Genomic DNA, 24,669 nt, shown 5'->3' on the forward strand with positions numbered 1-24,669 from the left:
TGTAAATGTTTGTTGTTTTAAACTGCTAAATATTGGGGGTAATTTATTATGCAGCAATAGATAACAAATACAAATGTCAAATGTCATTTATTTACGGGACGCTGGTAGAGAATCTTTTTGGAAAACTCCACCTGCCAGTGGTTGGTTAGCTAAGTGGAACAGATGGGACAGCATGGCATTGAGCTTTGGAGACTGCCTGCCTAGGTTTAGATTCCTGCTCTGCCATACATGGCTGGGGAATCCTAGACAAATTACTTACATTCTTTGCACCTTCGTTTCCTTGTACATAAAACTGGCATGGGAATACCTACCTCAAAGGGTTGTTGTAAGCATTAAAGACTTTCACATGCTAAGGGCTGAATAAATCTTAATCTATTATCATTATCATGTGGGATTGCTGCCCAAGGCCAGACAATGACCCCTGAAGCTAAATGTGGGACGAGGAGGTAGAACTCATCCATACATCTTAACATCTTAGGACTGAGCTGCTAAGCCATGTGTTTGGGAAAAGAGGCTTACTTATTGAAGAAGCAAGGATGGGACAGGAGGGAAGGCTTTAGCCTTCATCTTGGTTAAAATATGGCTCTGACACCTTTTAAGCCTGATAGGGATAGTCGAAGATGGATAACATATTATTTCAAGCAATCTTTCAACAGGTGGGTATTTGAATACACTGTTCTTTTTATATGAGGAAATACATTGTTCTGGGAAATTCATTCAAATAAGCCATCTGATTATACAAACGTAAAGCAGGGCCTATAATTGGATTGGAGATGTTTGAGATGTGTCTCAAATGGGAAAACTATCTGGTAGAGAATGTCAAAGATTACCTGTGTTGAAGGAATTATTGCCTTTATTTTCCTAGAGAAAAAGATACATCATACTTGCAAACGGTTGCTTGTTCTTGTGGAGTTTAGATGTTTTTGTTCAAGAACTGCTGATAGAAAAGGCAGGAGCTGTTCTTGGAGAGACTTGGTGAAATTCTGGTCATGAACACAGCTGCTTTTGGGCCAGGTGACCAAAAGTGTCCCTAAGTTTGAACAGGTTTTACTCTGAACCTCGAGTCACCATGGTTTAGGGAGGATTGGGAGATAGTCTTGTGCTTCAAGAAGATGATAGATGATAAAGGGCCTGTGAGGAACTTCATGGGCAGGGATTAGTGCAAAAGGAAGCAGAGCAGGAGACCCCCAAACACAGCAGATGCTGGATGGTTTCTGTAGCTGGCACATGGTTTGTGAGCACACATGTGGAAAGGGCTGGAGCCTGAGATGCTGTTGCATAAACAAAGCAATCATTTAGAAAAGTTCTAGGAGGGATTTAGTCACCTGAAGGGTAGCTTGCCTTAGTGACCCTGAAAGTACCTTCATTCTTGTGATTATATGGTTTTTTTAAAGCATGATGTGACAAGTCATGCAAAATCTCCACCTCTGATCAAAGCATTTCTTTTATTCAATGGAGGGGAAAGCCTGAAAATTGCAATGCAATTGTAATCTGGGCTTTGGAAGAAGCAAAAGTCAGGGAGGAAAAAGGCCACACTAAGGAAAACGATATATTCCGTGTCGTGAAAGAATAGAAAGGGAGGAAATCAGTGTTCTGTTGAGTGCCTACTAGATGTCAGACACGTTTATACATGTTATCTTGCTCCTCATAACAACCTTGTATTTTAGAGATAAGACATCTGAGGGTCAGAGCGGTAACTTGCCTGAAGTCCCTCATATATCTGTTAAATAGATTGAGCAAACATTGTCTCACTCCATAGCCAAACTCTCTCCACTAAACCACACTGACTAAAATTTACAGTACAGATGATCAAGGACATTTTATTTTAAAGGAGAGTTGTTCAGTATTTTAGAAGGGGTGAAATATTCATGAATAAGTGGACTCATGAATAAGTGAATGTCAACCCAGTAGCAATGAGTACACCTAGTGCTCAGATCTTGGTTTCTAAATACCATTGTCCATTAAAATGAACCAGTGCCCCTTGGAAAAATAGCTGATTCCCTGGCTGGGGCAGGGAAAGTACAAGATGAACCCAGAACATTTTCTTGTGCCAAAAAAGTAAGGAAGTGCTTGGAGAATGATGGGGACAAGTCAAAAGGACCCAGGAATCAGCTTTTAGAGGCTCCCACTGGTCAAATTTGGGATAATGTAAGCATCAAAATAATGATGGTTAAGGATTATAATTTAGTGAATAAAGTAAGAATCCATTGGTCCATCTTGTTATACAGAAAGACAGACAGAAAGAAAGAGAAAGCAAGCAAGCCAGAAGAAGGGAAAGCATCAACTAACAAAGGTATAAGGAATGATGGAATTAGAAAATCACAATTTGGCAATCATTATAATAATAATTTGGTCTAACAGAATCATCAGTGACTGCTAAAACTAATGGGTAAAAAATTTGAGGAGTATCAGAATATTTACATAGTCTCAAGATAGATTTCAAAAAGATACTTATTAATTACAAGGGATAGGATAGTAACTTTATAGTCAAGAAACTTAAATATTTAGAAAAAATGAAATGGGTGTGTATGAGAGAGACAAATACGATTAAAATGTTAACAACTGCGCAATCTGGCTGAAGGTATCTGGGAATTCTTTGTACCATTCTTGCAACTTTTGTCTAAGTCTGAAAATAAGTCAAAGTAAAAAAAAAAAAAAAGATAAATCCAAAGTAAAACACTGTCACAAGTGTGACATTTTTCCTTTTATTTTCCAGCCACCATCACTTCCTCTCTTCCTGAGGCACAGGCTTTGAGAAGGGAGGGCAAAAAGCGTGGCATTTCAACGGTGCCAAATTGAGGCTTAGTGCTACAGAGCTAAAAGCCAGGCAAGAAAATAAAAGGTCTCCCCACACGGCTGGTGTCTGGGAAATTCTAAGGGCAGAAAGCACAGCCTTCATCACAGCCTTCGCCCCAGCTGCCTTCCTCTTCCCAAACCAATCCTTGGCTTCCTGAGACTGACTTGCAGTGACACACACCTCATGCTGACTGGGAACTTTATAACTCAAGGTGACTCCTTTTCTTTCTTGATTCCTTCAACAGCCCAGTGTCATGGGTTGAGCAGAATTTAACTTCCATTATGCAGATAGGGAAATGGCCAGTGACTTGTTCAAGGCCACCCCCCATTAAGTCTAAAACCGAGGACTTTAGACCTGGATTTAGTGATTTTTCATGATAATAAAACTCCAGGACGCCAGCAGCAAACACTTCAGTCACACCCCACCCCCAACACCAACCCCCACCCCCAGCCCAGGATAGACAATATTTTTCTATATCTGGTTTTCAAACTGTGGTACCAGGAGCTGCGGCGTTAGTGTCATCTGGGAATTTGTTAGATATAAAAATTACCAAACTCCACCTCAGAACTACTGAATCAGTGGAGCTCCAGATGATTCTGATGCCACGGAAGTCTGAGAACCACTGCTCCTCAAGTGTAGCATGAACCACTAATACTTCTTCAGACAATCACCTTTTTAGATGTGACAACTAGTCTTTCTCAGTGGAATTAAGCGAAGCAGTTTTGCACAGAAACAATCTGAACAAAGGATTTTTGTTGTTTTTAGAAGCATAATCGATACCTTTCCTGGTAAATTTCTATAATCTCCTCCTGTTGTGTAGATGACAATGGCAATCAGGGGGTTCCTTCTGGAGTAGACCCACAGTACACGCTAGAGATCCTAGAAGTAGTTCCACAAGAGTTTGGAAGGAGGGACTGATGACAATTTTTCGTGGGTGACTAAGTTTTTTAAAAAGCCACTTCCAGGGGTACACTAACCAGTCAGCGAATCCACTTGTTCCAGCGGGAGGTGGGAGGTGGGTGCGGGGGTGGAGCGTGGGGAGGAGCGACACTCGCAGCTCGGGAATCGGTGCCTTCCAAGTGTCGCCGTGCGTCCCCCCGCCTCGGGGTCCCCCCGGAGCCCCGCTACCTAAACGCACACCCCCTGGCACAGCACCCCACGCCACCTCGATCACCTCCTACCTGGGATTCCTTGGGATTCCTCGGGCCGATACCAGCCAAGCGGGCTCCCGGGCCTCGGCGGGAACTGCCCGCCCCCTGGGCCGCCTCCTCCCGCGTCTCCGCCCCCGCCGGGGCCGCCCGGCGCCGAGGGAGGCGAGGGTGCCACGGCCGGAAAATGAGCGGTTCCTGGAGGGGGGCCGGGAGTTGCAGGTAACGCAGCCGAGCCGGCCAGGAGGCGCGGAAAGGGCTCCGCACACCCTCCCTCGCCCGGAGCCGCGAGGCGACCCGCTGCGCGCTCCCGGGGGCTACGCTGGGAGCCCCGGGTGCCTGGAGGTGAGGGAGGCGCGGCAGCCCCGGCCCTGTGTGGGGGGTCACTGACGCTCCCGGCTTGTCGTGCAGCGACGTTCCGGTGGCTGTTCCCGGGAGCAGCGAGAGGCGGCGGCTTAGGTGAGCCGTGTCGTGGCAGCGGGCGTGGGATGCCTCAGAAGATGGAGAAGTTTTTGCAGATCGCGCCTCACTCTCTGGCCATCGTCCTGGGCCCGGCCGAGGGGCCGGCGACTGAGAGGCCCGGGACCGCCCAGCCGGTGTCCCCGGCCCAGCCCCGGCAGCTCTCCCGGCACCACATCGGCTACGAGATTTTCGCCGACTTCAAAGCCGAGAACATGCAGCACTTCTGGAACAAGAAGGTCACCGCCGCGGTGGCCGAGACCTTCTTCCTGGGCTGGATCGACGAGCAGGTCCTGCTGATCCAGGGCAAGGAGGAGCATCTGGAGGCGCTGCGCGAGGGCTGGACGCGCCGGGCGCTGCGGCCACCCTCGGGGTTCCACATCCGCTGCCTGGGTGAGTGCGCCCGGCCGCCCGCCCCGTCTCGCCGCGGACCCCCTGCCCCGCCCCGCCCCGGGCCGGCTCCGGGCACGGTGAAGGTGACTGCCCGCCCCGCGCTGGCGTGCAGGTCCCGGCTCCCCTCGGTGCCCGGCGCCTCCCTCCACCTCCCGCTCCGCGGCCGGGGGTGGGGCCCGCTGCGCTCTGGAAGCGCCGGATTGGGGAACTTCCTGGCACCTAAAAGGGATATGTACCTTCCCCCCCATCCCACACCTCCCCGGGCCCGCGGGAGCCTCCCTGGCTGCGCCGGCGGCGCGCACCGGCGGGGCGGTGCCTGGGGCTGGGCAGGTAGGCGGCCCGGCGGCAGCGCGGGAGGCTCGGCGGGTCCGCGGCTGCTCTGGGGTCTGTGAGTCTCACCTTTTCCATACTGCTCGGGCCGTGTGTTTGTGCGCACCACAGAGAGGAGAGAGGGAGAATTCAGGTAGCAATGGGGCTCTAACGCGAGAGGCGGCGGTGGGCAGCTTGGGTGCACGGCCACCTCCCGGCACGTCCTTTCCCAGGGCCGCGACGCTGCCCCTGCGCGCAGTCTCTGGCTCCTTTCGCCTGCGGAGACGTGTCAGTCAGCTGTGGAATTGGCCAAGTTTTAAACGCAGACATTTCTCTATAAGACAAATGTGTATATTTCGTTTTAAACTTGTTACCTCTAGTTTATCTTTCTTCGGATCGTTTTATGCGTTTGAAAGAAGGGGCGCGAAGAGAATAGAGAAAAGTCTGATCCTCAGCAGAAGAGAAAAAAATGTGAAGGGGAAGAGAGCCCCAAAGGCAATAATTGCTGTCGCATTTACAATGTTGCATTGACTCGTTTTTCATGGCGCTGCCTCGTTTATTTTTTTCCTTCCTTAATCCAGTTTACATCTCTTTTAGATTTTACCTTATAGTTTTGTATTTTGGGCCCAGCAGTTAAAAGCATATATAGTAAATACTAGATGTTTTATGGAACGATTTCAAGGAAGAAAACCTTTCTAGTCTCTCGGTTTAGAAATTCTTTCATGACATTTTGGGACGAGGTCAAAAGTTCAAACGCTAAACGACTGTAAAGCCTTCTTTTTTGTTATCCACTGTTGCTATGCTGCCTTCTTCTGCATGATTAGCTTTTACCTGCATGTGTCTTCCAGTATGCAATGCCAAGTTTATAGCATTTAAAAACTGTATTGCGTTTTGTTTATTTTTGCATAGCAGAAATCTTTACAAAGATTGAGTAGACAAAAAGCCAGTAAAGATTGCATCACGTATGTTTTGTAACCTGTTCCAAATTTCAAAAGGTGCTTTAGTTTTAGTTTTGTTCTTTGTTAACTTTACCAAAGCTTCAGCTGAGCCCTTATAATTAAGCTGTGTTAGAAAAGGTGCCAAGATTAAACTGTTTGAGGCTTGCTCTGCTCTTGTACTGTGTGGACTGAAATGAAGTTAGAATATACATAGTTATTTTAATGCACTGTACAGATAGTTCTACAGTATTGTAGTAGTTTTCTTTTAAACTTCTCTTCCTACTTATTTCTTACTTTTTGTTTTGGAAAATTTTAAACATATGCAAAAGAAGACAGCATATTATACTGAAACCCCCATGTACCCTGCATTCAGCTCCAAAATTTATCAACTTATGGCCAGCCGATTTCATCTGTAACTGCCCCAACCCCACCCTTTTGAAGCAAATTCCAGACATTGTATTTTTTTGTAAATATTTCAGTATGTTCATATTTTTTCATTTCAGCAGAATTTATAAGGTTATAGGAATTGGTGATATCTGTTATATTAACAGAAGAGAAATATGTTGGCAGTTTTAAAGATTCCACATGCTGTAGTTGATTGACTATTGCGTTACCTGGCCAGGTAACCTCTTGAGCTTTCTCAAGCTGACTGGCAGCTGGGGGATACCACCACTGCAGACCTCAGCTCAGCCCTAAACTCTGTACCAACCACCCTTGGGTTTAAGAGGAAAAGCTTAAAAGAGCAAAGAGATTAGATAAAGGAGCAAGAGTGTTACCTGCTGGGACCCAGGTGGCCTTGGGGGGTTCAAAATCTCCACTGGAATTCTAGTTCTGCTTCAGTAATGATGGTAAAATGCTGAACTGTTTGTAAGAATTCTACTATAAAAATTCTCTACCTGAACATCAGTGGCTGCTAAGGCTTCCTACTTTTTTGTTGGGAGATCTTTTATTGGGTGTTGAAATTCCAAAATCTGGGAGCCACTGATGACTGGCTCACAATCTTCTATTCAGAGCATGAAAAACAGGTAAACAAGTTAATATACTAAAAAAAATCACAAGAGGATGCTCAAGGGGAGCCTAGCTGTAACTACCCTGAAAAGAATGAGGGACATTATCATTGGAATATCCTTGAATATGTCAATATTATATATAAAAACAGGACTCAATCACCATCTTTGATACTTTCCTATTAGTAATATATTCCTTGCAACATACCTTTCAAGTGATCCTCCAGTTTATACTACATGTATTATCAGGTACTTTTATGTTATTTTGTGATTTTAGCTGATTATTGCATGGGTGTGAAACAGACCTAGGACCAAACACTCAGATAAGTATTTACAGAAGCCATTCTGTTCCTACGTGTTACACTTGAATTAAACTCATTAGTCACCAACAATCCTCTTAAATAACTGGTAGCCAAATGCTGGTTCAAATTTTATTCTAGTTGTCAGTAATGATTATTCACAAAATTTGATTTTATTTTCCAGGTGTTCTCCTAGATTCCACCTTAGAAAGTGGTAGTAAAATTGTTCCATTTGATTCTCCCCAGGGAATAAAGCAGAGGAATGGCTTTACTCACCTCTCTTGATTTTCTGTTCCCCTTCACACAACTTGGAATGAATGACTCCACCATGAGGAGTAGAGAAGAGGTCAGCATAGGTGACTTTTTCTGGCTGTGCCGCAGTACAGTTGAGGCAAGCCTACACTCTCACAGCAAGATCGAAAGTTAATATCTTGTTTTGAAACTAGGAAAAAAAATGTCATTATTGAAGTTGCAAGCATTTTGGTGCATGTAATCCCAAAAGTATGTAATTCTCACCAACTGTCAAATTTCAGGCGGGGGATTGATGGGAACTGGAGAACAAGGAGATGATTATTGGATTTAACAAGAAGCAGGGAATTAAGCAACTCTAAAAAAAGTAGTTTTGATCCGGAATCTTCAAATCCACTCTTAGAAATAACTTAGTATGGGCATGTAGAAAAAGGTTGAGACTTTTGATGTCCAGGACATTCAAAGGGGATATATGTGTGCAGGAAACTAAAAATGTTTAAAAATCATTCCATAGATTTTGAGCAAATCACATTAAATTAAATCCCACCAATGTTTATTGAGTGTCTACTAGTCACTAGTCTCGGTGTCACCCCTGGGAATACAAATACTGATGAGACATGCAACCTTTTTGCAGATTCTGACACAAGAAACTGAGAGTCTGCAAAGTGCTTTTTGAGGACATTTGAGTAAGGAGCAGTTAGTTCTGCCTTGTGAGCTGGTTGGGAGTTTTCTAGAGGAGGTGAGGCTCAAGCTAAGCCTTATGCAGGTGGAGTGGGGCTGGGGTGGGAGGTGGTGCAGAGCAGGGGGCTTTCCTGGCTGGAGCAAGATCATGAACAAAGTCATGGGGTTGGGGAGTTCATAGCATGTTTAGGAACCGGCTTGTTTGGGTGTGTGGGGAGAAGGGTAGGGTAAGATATGCAGATTTAGAAGCCACTGGAGGCTTTTAAGCAGGGAGGGGAGAAACATGATTTGATGTGTGTTTATAATGAGATCTCCTGGGCTAGTGATGGTCATGGATGGGGCTGGGAGGGGATTAGATGAAGGAGCACCCAGCAAAGTCAGTTGGGCAGTCATGGGAGAGAAGGGTGCTATACTAGAGCATTTGCTGTCTTATTGTACATGTCCATGGTCAGCGTGATACCATTTGAAGCCTGGTTGAGTCCTGAGGACCTGCCAGCCCCAGTCATAGCCCTTGGTGTGGAGCCCCATAGGTTCCCCTAACTCCGGATCTTGGGGAGCACACGTTAGTGTCTCTGTCCGTTTTCCCATTTTAAGTTTAGCTATTCAAATAGATAGGCCCAAATATGCCTTTTATACTTTAAATCAGGACTTACATTATGAAATTGTATGGAACATACAGACATTAAGATTTTATTTTCTTCCAGAAATGTTTGTTGGTTTTCTCAAAAAGAATGTTGCTCTCTTAAAGTGGTTTCTTTAAGTAGTAAAATCTCAAGATGGAATTGTTTCATAAAAATTGCATTATACAAGTCACATTCCAAGAACTTAAGTTAACTTTAAATTGAATAATATTTCTAGACGAATGGCTTACATTGCTTAACAATTGTTTTAAAGCTTTTTGAGTTATAGATATTTAGTCATTCAACAACTGAAACACTTCCGTTTCTAAGATTTGTTCTAGGCACTGAAATGGACAATGAGATGCAGTCCTTGTACTTTTTGGAGTTTCCATTCTAGTGAAGAACAGATATTTACAATTAAAGAAATAATTTCAGAAAGCATAAGTGCTATAAAAATTAAGCCAAGGATAGAACAGAGAGTAACTAAGGGAGGGCAACATTTGATAGGTTACATTTTTGATTGTTTTTTATTTTCTAAGTGCTTTACTTTCATTAACTTAGCTTTAAGTCAGCTATCCTATTTAGGTGTCATTATTGTGCCCTTTTTACAAATGAGGGCACTGAGGAAGAGAAAGATCAAGTTAGTAGGTGGCAGAGGTGGGATTTGGACCTAGGCAGCTATGTGCAAGGGCCAGTGCTGTGAGTGCCTGTCCCACAAAACCTCTTGTTTCAGGTAATACTTGAATGATGACGAGTCGGCCAACAATGGCGGAGCAGCAGCTGTCAGCTTGACATGTTACAGGAACAGAAAAGAAAGCCAGTGGGGCTGGGGCTTGTTGAGCCAGCAGAACGTGGAGGGCACAGCAGGGATGAGGTCAGAGGGCGAGCCACAGCCAGTCCACGTGGGGCCTTGTAGGATTTTATTTCGCCGAAAGGAGGCATTGAGTGTCTAATGAGTATAGAGTGCTGGGATGGAGGTGTGCGCAGAAAATCCAGAAAAGCTTAAGATGTGGGTCTTGTTTTTAGAGCAGCTTACCTCTCACATTAAGATCTTGGGATGAAGTCTAAGCAGTGAACAGTGATGCACTGAAAGTTTTATTAATTTCTAGCTAGCCATAAAAAGCATTTTTTATGAATGACCTCACTGGCTCAAAGATATTTTCAGCAAAGGTGTGTCAGTTTCATTGCAATGAAACATTTAGTGTGAACTTCTGAGATCTAGGCCTTGCTGCCATGACTGAGAAGCTTTGCAAAGATTTATAAATCCTCTAATGATTTGTACAGATTTATAAAACCTCTAATGGCTTAATTCTGATTTTGAGCACGTGTTTGTTTCCTCATGGGTTTACTCTGAATTTGGAAAATAAATCCCATTAAGAGGTAAATTTACCAGTTATCACCAAGTTCCTTTAAAGGGGCCCATAAAACCGAAAGGGGGCTGTTGTCTGTCTGTGCACCTTGCACTGAGTGAAGGCACTGGGGAGCTGGCTGGCTGTTCCTGAGAACAATCACATGTTGGGGGTGAAAATCAGAGAGGCTTGTTACATACAAACTATTTGCTACAAATAATTTTAGAATATATTTAATCTTTTGAACATATATCTCATAAGGTAATATTTGATTGCCTTAAAAATAGAATTTTCAGTATAGGGGGCAGATTTCAACATTTATTTGGAATTTGGAGCTTACACTTTTAGTATTACTATGCTCAGTTTATATATGTGTAAAACAAGTTTTAAACCCTTCTATTCTGTATGATAGCTTTAGGTGTAATACAATCACAGACATTCCTTAATATAAGGGAACAAATTATTTTAATGAGGAAGTTAAATAGATGTATTTATAAGGGACAAGCTGTGGATCTAATATATTAATATCTATTATATATAAATATTAAAAATAATATACATATCTTTTGAAGTATATCCTATGTCAAAAGCTTTTAATACACTTGAATCACAGTGATGATATGGGGAAGCCCTTTTTAATGGAGAGCTGAGAAGGACATGATCACTCTTGATAGAAGTAAAGTTGGACACAGTCAAGGGTCAGAACTAGGGGTATCTCCTTGAAGAATCTGATAAATGACTTAAAGGATAAAGAGGATGCATCAGAGTCTTTGGGGTTGAAAAGGAGAGTAAACCCTTTTAGAAGGGCAGACCCAACTAATGAGAGCCTCACAGGTGGTCAGGGGCTGTGGCAGAGACACAAGGATGGAGGGGAATTTTAATGTAGGAGGTGGTGTATTTAAGAATGAAAAATCCATTCCATATGAATAAAATTATGAGGCCATGATAGACTATCTATTGAATATGTTGAACCTGTTTAATTTAGACTAAAAAGACCAACATAATGTTGGCTGTCATTACTTGAAAAAATATTATTCTATCCTTATGTAGAACTATGTTACATTTGAATCTAAAATTATGTTTTTTTAAGTCTTGTTTTAGTATCTCAAGGATATACAATGAATGGAGTTCGAATTCTAGTGCATTGCATAAAAAAATCCAATTATTGTTACGGTTTAAAAGAATCAAAGAAGATCCATGAAAGGGCAACACATTGATGCTTGACAAACCAGGACACTGGTGACTATAAATTTTGACATATATGCTGTTAGCCTTCCCCTTACCAGACTGAAAATTGCTTACCATTTTAGTCTGTCTTCACTGACTAGCCCAATACTTGGATAATTATTCTTTTTGGCCTTTCCTGGATCTTCTCTGTGTCATGCATTTTTTGTATCCTGGATATTACTCATACCCCACACCTTCGAGCCAGATCATCACAGCTGTCTTCCCGATTTCTGAGAAATTTTTCTCGTCTGATAAGAAAGGACAGACCTGGTTGTTGTACCTGTCACTCCCAAGCCTCGTGTTTAAATACGGACATGATGTCTGCAGTTGTAGCAGTCATCTTTTGACCATGGCAACCTGTGTGAGGAAGAAAAGCAAAGTGCTACGAATGGCGGAGCTCAAAGATAGAAAAAGAGCTTGTGTCCCTGATGGCATTGAACCATGGTCAGCCTCCACCTTCCTTTGGACTTGTTGTTATGTTAGAAAAATAAACCACTTATGTTATAAAAATAAATCAGCTACTGTGATTTTTCTGTTAAATACAGCTTAACACATCCCTGACTGGTACAGTCTTCTAAGAGAAACTGCAGTGCAACTATCTTTTGAGCTCAAAATCAGGCAAGACAACTATGGTCTCCCAAGGCATTCCACGGGGCCTTAGGATGTTGGTGGACACCAGCTCAGGCAAGCTCCAGGGCTTAAGATGTTCTTGTGATGATAACAATATGAAAGCAAAGCTATGCGTTGTAGATTTAATTTTTACGACCCAAATAAAGACACTATGATTTCTCTAGTTTATCAATTTATGGTCAAGGTGCTATAATATAATTTTCTAAAATGAGAACCCACTATCACTGGAAAAGGACTTATCTCTGTAGCCAGCATGCCACCTCTTCCCCAGTACCACACACTTGGGGGCCATCTAATGCTCAGCTTATCTCCAGGGTGTGGATGCTGCTGAGTGGCAATAACTCCAAAATAATCTCTTTGTCATGAATTTGGGGGCCCTTGGGGATCACTGAGGGCCTACAAGTGTCTTTAAGGGATGGACTCCTGTGTGGTGGAATTCCATCTCTTAAAACCTGAGGTTGCTTCAGCCTTCCATCTTCACAGTGGACCCACGAGCACTGAGAGGATGCTGGCTCAAAGGATGGTCTCTGAATGCAGCTGCCCTCTGTTTTGTTACTTCCTTGGCAACTTGGCCATCTCACAGCCTTTTCCTTCTCTCTCTGTCCCCTCCTACTTCCCTGGTAACACCATGTGTAAGCTACTTTCCTTCTTCCCTTTCCCTTTCCCCTCCAATTTCCCTTCAGTGTTTGGGCAATTTTTGCTTTCAGATCTTTAAAACAAAATGTTTTATGATCACATCTCTGCCTTTCCACTTCTAAGTAAAAATTCCCCCACCCCTGCATTTTCTGGACACTAAAGGTCTCCTTATGTCCCCATTTTCGGGGCAGTAGGATCCAACACCCGCCCTTCTAAGGAAAGCTATCTTCAGAGATTCTGGCTACCCCTCTCCACCCCCACCATCCCTGGAGGCTGCCAAGATGGTTTTCCCACACTTTCATGCTGAAAAAGAGGGGAGAAACTTTGACATACTTAATTCCTTAGAGGGGACACCACCGCTGATAGGATTTTCAAAATAAAATTTAACTTATTCACAGAAACTCCCAAACCTTTGGCTGTTGCCCCTGGAGGATGCTTTCCACACTTGGGACAGTCCTGCAGTTATTCCCAGCCCCTTGTCGCCGCAGAGCCCTCAGTGTTTGCACTCACTCCTGCTATTGTTCCTCATTTCCTTTCCTCCATGCAGTTCAGTGCGAAGTGTCACCTTCTCAAGTTGGCAGCTGTGCCTTATCCACAGGGTCACAGACCCACTAACTTCCCTGCTCCATTTCTGAGCACTTCCTACTTGTTTGGCAGCCCTCGGAGGGAGGATTTAGCTGGGAGGGGCTGAGCCTGGGGAAGTGTGGCTGTGTGCTAAGCAGCGGGCATGTAAGGGGAGAAGACAGGGTGTGTGAGAGGAGAAATAAGGGAGCGAGGATCACATGTGAACACTGCTGAGTTCACGATGACTTGACTCCAATTGGAAGGAGTCTTGCTGTGACTCAGGGCCACTCTTGGCAGTGGCAATGGTGGAAGTTGTATCTACCTTTCTGACATGGTTGAGGGTTTGGGCTGAGCTTGCGTTGTTCCCTCAGCCAATCTCCCCAAGGCCAGGAGGAGGATTATGGGATCTAATATGTTGTCTGGCAGTAAAGGTTTCCCCACTCTTGTGTGAAATGAACTTTTCAGTGTGACAACTCACCTTAGCTTTTTAAAATTCCTTCTCTCTGGCCAACCAACCAGACACTCCTGGACTCCTGAGGAAGCAAAAGGGTGATACGGCTCAATGAACACTGCGTCCTGTGGAAAACAGTTTCCAATTGTTTATTTCATTGGTTATAATCACATTTATCCTATAAATTTATGATGTTGGCCAACATTTACCCAGATCCTCAAACCTTCCTCGCTCCAGGATAATCTCTGATGCCCTAGGTTCTGATGACTCATCATTCCCCCGGGTCCTTCCCTTTGGGTCTTGATAGGCTTCAGAAGACTTGGAAAGACTGTTGACTTTGGAGTTAATATAGAATCTCAACAGACATGAATGATTCTATTTGTGTTAGAGGGTACTCTAGGTTGATCATTTTCCTTTCATCAGAGTCTGTTATTAATTTGCAAAAAAAAAAAAAAAAAAGGTTTGTTCAAGGAAAGTCTTTAATGGTTAGTAGACTGTGAAGAGCTAATGTAGAAAAATGAAAGTAGTAGCTGCTCCTAGATAATGGTGCTTACTCTAACATCTTTCTCTTTTTAAATTTTCTCTTATGTTAAAAAAAGAATATTCAAGAAGGCACCCTTTATGCCATATACTCCTTCATTTTATTAACTATTTGCCAACTTGTACTTCAGATTTGGGGGTGTGTGGAGAAAAGAGGAAGAAGAATTAATTTTTATAAATCCTTACTATGGATCAGAAATTGTTCTAAGCACTTTATATATATTGTCTCATTTAATCCTTGTAGAGGTAGTGCTAAAGGATCTCTGTTTTATAGAAGAGGAAGTGGAAGTTCAGGGATTAACCTTGCCCAAGTAGCGGATCTCAAATTCCAACCCAACATCTGACTCCAGAGCTGGAACTGTTTACCTTTTAAAACTGCTTATTTCTGCTGGGCAAAGATTTTAGCTTTGTTGAATGTTATTGATAATTTTTCTCTTATATTGTAATTTCTCCTGAATGTTGAACATATTTGATTCATTTGAATTATGAGTTATGAAACTTGTTTGGAACTCACAAATATTTTCCACAAAGTAAATGAAGCAGAATACCAAAGAGAATGCCAGGGGCTTGAGATTTTAAGCTAGGCAAGCAGTGCTGCTCAGAACATCTGTGGAGAGTGACGTGAAACTTGGATTACTCACAAACCCAGCCTCTTGATTTAAAGAGTTTTTAAATGCAGAATCATAAGAGAACTGCAGGAATAGTGGCAGTGCCAGATGTATATTCAAAGGGTGACCTAAGAGAAGCCTTAGAAAGCATTTAATGATAAGATAAATTTTGCTCCCAACTGAGAAGTGTTCCCTTATAGAACAAAGAAAAGGGCGTTGTAAAAATGGTACTGAGAAAATTGTTTTTATGATAAAATAGAATATGGTGCTAGGAGGAAAATTGTTTTTCCTTTTCTTTCTTTCTTTCTTTTTCTTTCTTTCTTTTCTTTCTTTCTTTCTTTCTTTCTCTCTCTCTTTTTTTTCTTTGTTTCTTTTTCTTTCTTTCTCTTTCTCTCTTTCTTTCACTTTTTCTCTCTTTCTCTCTTTCTTTCTTTCTGCTTTTTTGAGGATCCAGAATTAAATAGCTTTGGTATTTTCAGATTCTATGAGTAAGCCAATGGTCAACTCTATTTTTCTTAATATAATTTAAAGGCATTGCTTCTCCTAGTCAGACATTTTTTGATTTTTGTAAAAGGTTACACTAACAGTCTTGGGTCTGAAATAATTATTGGTTTTGAATATTCCTAAATTTTTTAAAAAAGGTAATTTGTTGTGGTAAGGTGTGTTTTGATTACTTTGGGTTATGGTGCCAGATAAGTTTTTTTTTAAATTAATAATATAAGACACAAGTTCTGTGAGTGAATTATATTGGGTAGTATAACTTATACAGTGTATCTGTGATTGTTAAAATATAAGACTTCAAAGTTATGAAATTACTTTTGAGTTTAGCTTTGTCTACATCCCATAAGCATTGATATATAATATTCTCATTGCTGTGATCATTTAATTAGCCTAAAATTAGTTTTTTTATTTCCTCTTTGATATAGTAACTATCTTGGAGAGAGATTGCTTTCCCTTTTTTTTTGTTCTCCTAGAAATTTTAAGTTTTTAAAAACTGTTGGTATTGATTTCTCATACTATTTTATAGTAGTCAGAAAATGTTACTTGAAAAAGAAATATTTTTTTTAGGATATGCATGTCTGTTAAATTTTGTTATTAAGTTCATGTTACTGTATGTTGTTCAACTCTTCTATTTTCTCATTTACTTTTTGTAAGTTTGGTCTAAAGACAGTGATAAGTCAGGTAAAGTCAGCTCTCAAGAATTATTTATTTTTTTCATTGGATTACAAATTGTTTTATTTCTATGTATTTTGACAGTTGATATCCAATAATATATTCATTATTGATTTTGCCTTTTGTCAATAGACCTTTTACATAAAGGTCCTCCCTGATGCTTTTTATCTTGAAATCTTTTTCCAAAATTAATATTGCTTCCTCTGCTTTTGCTTGGTAAATTACTGCCACCTTTTTCATTTTAATCTTTTGTATCTTTTTTTTTTTGTGTGTGTTTCATAAGCAGAATATAGTTAGAGTTTGAATTTTAACCCAATATCAAGAGTATTAGTCTTTTTAGTGATGTTGAACCATTAATTTGTATCATAATAGATTATATGTTACTCATTTAAGACTTCTTATTTTAGGTATTCTCTTTGTTTGTGTTTCCTTGCATTTCCTTTGTTTTCTGTCTTTTGTTAGACTGTTTACCTCCCACCCACCCCACCCCCTTTCTTTGGTTAGAGTGATGCTTTTCAAACTATCTGTGGTAAATGATTCATTTTAAAAAATATTTCCAGTCCACCTAGGACCATAATTTTGTAAAATACAATAAAATGAATTATTAAAAATAAAAATGAAAAACATACAAAATAGAAGCTTACTTTTTGATTATTAAATTCAACAAACTTAAATTTCTCTGTCAAATTGCTATAAAATTTTCTAAATGCTTACCCTCTCTTTCTGTGTTATCTTGTTGTGGATCAGTAATACTCTGTGGATCATTGTCTGTCTGCAGGTTACACTTGAATAGCACTGGTTTAGAAGTTACTTACTGCTTTTTAATTATACTTGCTTATAATTCTACCTTAATTGTATCTATTTATCAGCACAACACATTTCAATTACTTATGTAAGTTGAGGAATTTAGCATGCTTTTCCTCTTCTTTTTCGTCCCATTTTTCTATTTTTGCCAAGACTTAGTGTGCAGGCATAATATTTATATTCCTAAAATGCTATTGACCAAATTGATGATTTTAGGTTCTTAGAGTAGGTGTTAATTTGCAGATTATCTCTGACTATTTACTCTGATCTTCCCCAACTAATTTCTACATTAGTGGATAATATTTAATTGTGGAATAAACATAATAAACGAATTTTAATTATAAAAGCAGTATATGCTCATTAAAGAAATGGACCAAGTAAAGTACTTAAGTTACAATATAAGTTTCCAGTTCTTCATCCCCAATACTTTCTGTCCTATTCTTTAGAGGCAGCCACTGTTGACAGAATGGTGCGTATCCTTCAGGTATTTGTAAGACTAAGAGATCAAGAACTTTGTTTTGTTTGTTTTTGTATCACCACTGCCTGGAAAATAGTGGGAGCTTGAGAACTCTTTATGTAGTGAATTAGTATAAAACCAAATATGCATGTGTGTGTAATATATACTATGCAACTTGCTTAGTTCACCGAAATATTTATTGTGGATACTGCAACAGTTCCCTATTGCTGAATATTTAAGTTGTGTATTTCCATTCCAAAATTAAAATGTAATCAGTGGATCTGCTAAAAAGGCAATAAGGAAGAGGGCTGAGCACCTGCTAGATACTTGGTACTATTCTGTTAATTATTTTAACTCTTATACTGACCTTATGAGAGAGGGCTGCCATTATTCCTGTTTTATTGGTGAGGAAACTGAGACCAGTGAGGTTCAATAACTTGCTCAAGGTCACTCAGCTAGTAAGTGGTGGAGCCAGGATTCAAACCCAGGCTTCCCTGGGCCAGAGCTCCCCACTACACTTCCCCACCTCTCATGGCTGTTGTTCACACTTCCATGGTTTGTGAGTCTTCATGTTGATTGCAGCCATTGCTGTACATTCTGGAAGATGAAAATTGGAGCGCTTTTTGAATGCATCACTGGCATCAACAAACTGACAGGCGAGGATATTACTTATGCTCAGTGTACGTATCTGCTCCTCTGGATGTACAGAAACATAAGCACTTTCCCTGTGCTAGCACTGCCTCCTTCTCCCATATCATTTGAGCCTGAGGCTTGAGAAAAGCAAACAGGGATTGTGATGCTTCTTGCCACTGTGTTAAGAATCAAAATTTCCTTTTGCTTCTCTTGCCTAAAAGAGTTCTTAGCTGTTGGTGAGCCTAGGAATCACCTGGGGAGCTTGTTTAAAAAATGCAGGTTCTTTGGCACCAATTCTAGAGATTTTAATTCAGTTGACCCAGGAATTTGGGTTTATTGCCAACAGCTAGCAGGTATGCAGATGTTACTTGGAGAAGCATTGCTTAGGGAAAGGGTGGCCATGCTTGGGGGAAACTTCTCTCTGCAGGTCAGTGGGCTTCCTTATGGCAGTAACTATCTTAGAGAGTTCTGAGAGTTTGAGTTAGAAAGAACAACGCAATTATAAAACCTTTCTTTAAATAGTAAGGGTTCCTGTCTGAGAGTGCAGTGTAGTGAGCACAAAAACTTTTGAAAGTGTCAGTCATTCAATTCAGTAAAAACATGGGAGGTCCATTGTGGCAAGCCCTGTTGTCGGGCATTTCAGAAGCGCCAAAATGGAACCACTAAGGTCCTTGAGGAATTGGTGACCTAGTCCCGGGAGTGAGACATGTGCATGAGGGAGGGTGGTGTGTGCTTCAAGAGAGAACATAGGCAGGTAGAATGGATGGAGGCAACTATTTACAAATCCTCTTCAAACCCTAGTGGGCCCTCGCCTTGGTTCTGCCTTGCCTTTCTGTCCCAGGAAGGTGCCATGGAAAGCAGGTCTGGGCTGGAAGGCTGGAGGGCTGAGAATGGAATCACTGCCGTTCTCTCTTGGCCATGTGCTTTCCTGTTCACACCATCTGCTCCCACCCCATGTGCTCCGGGACCTGCTGAAGTGGAGGCACCCCTGAGGCAGTTATGTGATTTCAGCCTCAATTTTCTTTATTTGTTTCTTACACATAAGAGTAGAGGAGATCATTTAGATTCAGATATTCCTTAAATATGTGTTCTTGTTTATGTACATTTACATACATAAAAAAGGTACATGGGTGGTTTGAAAAGTGCCACACAAGGAAATAGTTACTATTGTAAAAGGAGACTGAGTGTGTGGCAGGAGCTCCTTGTGGAAAGTGAAGGTCAGGAGGACTCTGTTGAAACATATTAAAGTAGGTATTCAAAAATGAAATGCCTGTAATTATTGCCAAACATAAAAAAGAGTGTCTTCTTTTCTCAGTATGGAATTCAGGATTTAAAAAGTAGTCCTGTTTTAGTTTCCTAGGCTGCTCAAGTAAATACCATGAAATGGGTCAGGTTAAACAATGGAAATTTTTTAGGTTATGGTTTTGAGGCTTAAAGTCCGAATCAAGGTGTCATCAAGGTGATGCTTTCTTCCGAAGACTGTTGTTCTGCAGCTGGCTGCTGGTGATCCTTGGTTCCTTTGTAACTTGGCAAGATACATGGCATCATCTCCTGGTCTCTTTTTCTCTCCTGGGTTGTAATTCAGCTTCCTTGCTTTCTCTGTCTCTCTGTCTCTCTGTCTGTATTTCATTCCCTTTTATAAAGGACTCTAGTAATAAGATTAAGACCTATCCTGAATGAGGTGGGCCTCACCTTAGCTGAAGTAATCTCATCAAAAGATCCTACTTACAATGGGTTCACACCCACAGGAATGGATTAAATTTAAGAACGTGTTTTTCTGGGGTGCATACAGCTTCAAACCATCACATGCTCTATATACAAAGATGACATTAAGAAGCTGGGGTCGTTGATTGCTTTGCTTGTTTTCCTAGAGGTAGAGATGAATTTGTGCTAAATTCATCATTTGTATACATTGATGATACATTTGTTTATTTGTGTGGAATTTGGGTATGTACTGAGTCTTAGAGTAGATTTTTCTTTATTTAATGCAAACGACTCTTAGGGACATGGACGTTTGTGCCTAGCACATTTATTTGACCTTCTAGAAAACAAAAACAAGAAAATGTATAGACTTTTGGCATCACTATTGTATATTTTTTGTTCAACACATTTACTTTGCATTAGCTATTCTGATAAAATATTTTAATGACTTTTTTCCTTATAAAATTTTTAAAAAAGTTGAATTATGGACATATATTATTCTCCAACCATTAATAGATTTTTATACGGAAGAGCCTGCAATATCAGCTTTTTATAAATTATTCACATTAAACTGAAGTAGTGAAGTGCAGCACTCTGTGGTTACTGCTGTTTTTGCAAATGGTTTCCTTTTGACCCTCTAACTAGAGCAGTGGTGTGGAGACCAGGTTTTTCTATGGACAAGTGATCTCCCATGTTCTCTACCATTGATCATAAGGAAGTAGAATCAAGAGCCATCACCATTGCTGTTACTTTGCAGCTGCAGGGAGGGAAGCAGTGCAGATGTGAGTTGGTAAAATGATTTTTTCCTGGCCCAGAAGCCTACATTGTACAGTATCGATCTGGATGGAGGCTGGTGTGGGTGCCCCTGCCCTGACTAGGTCACAAGGGACAGGAGGGACGAGGGAGGAACACTGGCCTCCATTTATTCCAAAAAGACTACCTCATTGGAAATTGGAATTGCTTTTGTTTCTTTGATTTTTTTTTTTTTTTTTTTTTTGTTATTAGTTTATACCATGCAAGTATCTTAGATCCAGTGTTCAAGAGCAGAAGGGTGAGAGATATTGGCAGTGTTACTGCGTTAAACTAGCTCACAAAACAAGCTACACGTTCGGCCAATTCTAGAAAGAGATTTCCAGATGTTGCACTAAGCCTAAAGCATGGGGCGTCATGCCCTTCCTTTGGGGGCAAGTTTTGGCTCTTGTCGCTTTCTTCTCCTGTTTTAAACATCCATTTCTTTAATGGGGAAGAGATTGATTTGTGTTTGAAACTAATTGTGCCAAATGAAGAAATACATAAAAACAAGAAAGGGAATAGAAACTTGTAACCGAGGCAAATCTTCAGTTTGAAGATGTCCGTGAAGATGAAATCAGATGGAAATTGCTGATGACATTAACTCAGCAGCATATGACTAATTAGAAAAGGTTTCCTGTGGAAAAAAGTTTAATTCATTGATTTTTCCCTCTCATCTCTTTCTTTTTTAAAAAATGAGCACTTTATATCTCTCTTTGACACTGTTCAAGAGACAAAGCTAGGAAATCTCCAAAATGTCTTTGTTTTCTTAAAATAACATCAGTCTCCTCGTTTCTCAGGTATGTGCCTGCTTTTTCATAAAGTGGCCAAAAGTAAGAAAGCCTGGATTCCTTAAAATCCAGCACCATATAGCTATATTTGTTAGACACGTAAAAGCGAATTTACCAGTAAATGTATGTCATTTGAATAAACTATACCTTAAATTATTATGTACCCAACTGATGCTTAGTTGAAAAAGTCATATTGTGCATAATAACTAATGTGCCTAAATTATTTAAATGACATTCAATTCTTTTAAAAAAATGCTAAAGATCAAGTACTACGTTTATTTTATAATGATTTTTTCTCCTTTCCCCTCATTACAATTTCTGAAACTTTATTGGTAGAGCAGGGAGGGAAAATTTCATGCCAATAGAAAGTACATCAAAATTATTTCTAAATAGTGGTTTGAGATGAATTGGTGAGATCACATAATTTCAATGACGATTTGTAAGATAGAAGCCTCTGTGAGAATGTAGATCTGTATTGGTCAGTCTGAGGGTCAAGATTATGGTCCATGCTTCTAAAAATGCTTTTACTTTCAAGAAGAGGGATTTTGAGTATGTGCAATTGTGTAAAGAGAGAGAATTTGAGCGATTTTTTTCTAAGACCCAATCTTTTGAAACCGAAAGTTCTTATGACTTAAAAATGTGAACTCGAATGGATGAATGTAGTTCTTTGTAATACTACTAACATATTTAATTTCCCAAGTAGATAGGTCATTGTGCTGATTTTGCCCTCATTTCAAAAAGATTGTTCAGGCATTTCAAGTAAGATACTGCCTTCTTAAGTCATGAAAGTCAAAGACGATTACTACTTCTATGATCCTTTGTTTAAATATTTAAATGATTTATTTATAAATATTCTACTCATTTACATTAGCAGGTCACTTTGTGTTTTTCCCATTAGACTGTGATTTCTTTGAGGGTGGAGACAATAACATATTTGATTTGTATTTCCTAGTCCAGTTCTATGTAATGTGGATTTCAAAGTATAATTAATGCTGGCTGGCTGCTGGTGGCAATTTCAAAATTACCATTTTAAAATTGAAGAAAGAAAAGTGCTCAATGCTGGCAAGAGTGAGATAGCTGATGCCTTAATACATGATAGTAGTATTTTTTTAAAATTCAGCTTTACTGAGGTATATTCACATATTATACACTCATCCATGGTGTACAATCAGCTGTTCACAGCACCTTCATATAGTTGTGCATTCATCACCCCAATCTATTTTTGAACATTTTCCTTACACCCAAATCATCCCCCCCCCATCCTACCCTATTTTTCATTTAGTTCTTTGTCCCCATTTTTCTATTCATCCATCCATACACTGGATAAAGGGAGTGTGATCCACAAGGTTTTCACAATCACACTGTCACCCCTTGTAAGCTACATTGTTATACAATCATCTTCAAGAGTCAAGGCTACTAGGTTGGAGTTTGATAGTTTCAGGTATTTACTTCTAGCTATTCTGGTACATTAAAACCTAAGAAGGGTTATCTATATAGTGCGTAAAAATGTCCACCCGAGTGACCTCTTGACTCCGTTTGAAATCTCTCGGCCAGTGAATGGCCATTTTAAGTTGGTTTTGTTTTGTTTTGCTTTTTTTTTTCGGAAAGCATCTTGGCAATTTGTATCAAAAATCCATCTAAATAGTCACATACTTTGATTTAGTAATTTTACCTTTAGGACTATAACTAAGAAAATAATCCAAAATATAGTGAGCTATATGTAGGAAGCTATTCATTAACAATTTTTAAGAAAAATGGTAACTAGCCTAAAATCATGAGTTGAAAATAATTAGGCAAATTACAGTTCTATATACTGGATGGAATACTATACAGCCATTAAAATGACTATGAAGGCTGCAAACCACATAGAAAAATACTTGTGATATATAATATTACTCAAAAATGAATTGAATATTTCATAGCTATACAAATCCAAACAAAATCTCAAACCAGATGCATATGGAAAAATGGGAAAGGCTAATAATAATTACCATGTATTGAATAATTACTATGTTTTAGACAGTATGCCAAATATAATTTTTCCCTTAATTTTTATAAATGGCTCTTGTTATGCCCATTTTTGGATGAGGAAACTAAGCCTAGAGAGGGTGGGTAACCTTTCTCTGCTATGCTAAGTGATGGTTTTGGGTCTAGACTTAGGTCTGCAAGACCTAAAGTCTGAGCTTGGAACTGGTGATTCCCAAAGTCAACTATGCATTAGAATCATCTGGGGATCTTTAAATAAATAAATGAATTTAACAGATCAATAAATGCTCTATCACCCAACCCAGCTCTGTTGAATCAGAATCACCAGATATAAATCTAGGATCATACATTTTTAACAAACAAACTGGTTTCTATTACCAGCCTGGAACCAGCATGTAGGACCCTCCTCAAATTCCATTGGTTGTATAAAACCCCAAGAAATACATTAAATATTAATGATAGTGGTTGAATTTGGGTAATAGGACTAAGGATGATTTTATTTTTGTCTTCCACTTTTCAGCTTTTCTCTAGTGAGAACTAATATTACCTTGAAAGTATAAAAATCTAATGAGGAGAATGTTGGAAAAGAGATTTGTTATTAGAGAGTCTCCCTTTCTTTTGGGGAAATATTATATACAGCTTCTATTTAAAAGCTCATTATTAGGGAGAATGAAATCATATCCCAAAGAATCTTAATCTCAGCAACATATTACAACGTATGCAGTCTAATAGTGATTACAAAAAACAGTATATATATTAAATTTATTTGTTAGAACACTGCCTTAGAGAAGAAGACCTGGACTCTAGATTAAAAAAAAATTTTTTTTTAGAGAACTTTTGGGTTTACAGAACAATCATGCATAAAAAATAGTACAATTACAAAAAAAAAAAAAAGTGGTATTGTCAGTTGTAACAAACGCTCCACACCAATGCAATGTGTTGGTGGCAGGGTGGTGTATGGACTACAGATTTTTAAAAATCAGTTCAATGGCATGTGAATTATATCTCAATTAAAAAAATGAAAAAGAAATTGAATAATTATAAAAAGCCACAGAGAAACTGGTCTGTTAGCTCTGTGACCAGCAATAGAGGAAACTATGATCACAGAACATTTTTATTGTGAAGGAAGGGGGAAAGAAATATTTTTCTCATAGCTGAGGGTGTGAACAGAGATAATTACAGGAAATAAAGCACTTTATTGTTAATGTTCAATCACTTGATACTAAGTATAGGGAGCTAAACACAGGGGCTTTGTAGTCAAGTCTCTATAGTACTGCAAAATTGCCATCTTGGGTCACTCTGAAGCCAGAATAACAATGTGGTACCTTAAATAAAATAAGGGGATGCTGAAAAGTTTCTGTATTTCTTGGAAGGCTGATGCCAAAATTTAGAAAAGGTGTATATGTATTTCTAAAAAGAAAATGTTCAAA

General features: G+C 40.0%; 1 protein-coding gene across 3 annotated transcripts in view; it reads left to right on the forward strand.

The window, feature by feature from the left end:
• The first annotated feature begins 4,002 nt into the window (after nt 1-4,002).
• Nucleotides 4,003-24,669, forward strand: part of STOX2 (storkhead box 2) — a 231,797-nt gene continuing 211,130 nt past the window's right edge. The window contains exons 1-2 of one of the 3 annotated variants that reach the window (XM_037831082.1): nt 4,003-4,167; nt 4,357-4,797. In XM_037831082.1, the coding sequence (XP_037687010.1) occupies nt 4,434-4,797 (364 nt within the window). In that variant the 5' untranslated portion in view covers nt 4,003-4,167; nt 4,357-4,433. Of the gene's footprint in view, nt 4,798-24,669 lie in introns of all 3 variants that reach the window. The other 2 variants (XM_037831081.1, XM_037831083.1) reach the window with 2 other exon arrangements.

Source organism: Choloepus didactylus, chromosome 3 (assembly GCF_015220235.1).
Source record: "Choloepus didactylus isolate mChoDid1 chromosome 3, mChoDid1.pri, whole genome shotgun sequence".
NCBI classification, from domain to species: domain Eukaryota; kingdom Metazoa; phylum Chordata; class Mammalia; order Pilosa; family Megalonychidae; genus Choloepus; species Choloepus didactylus.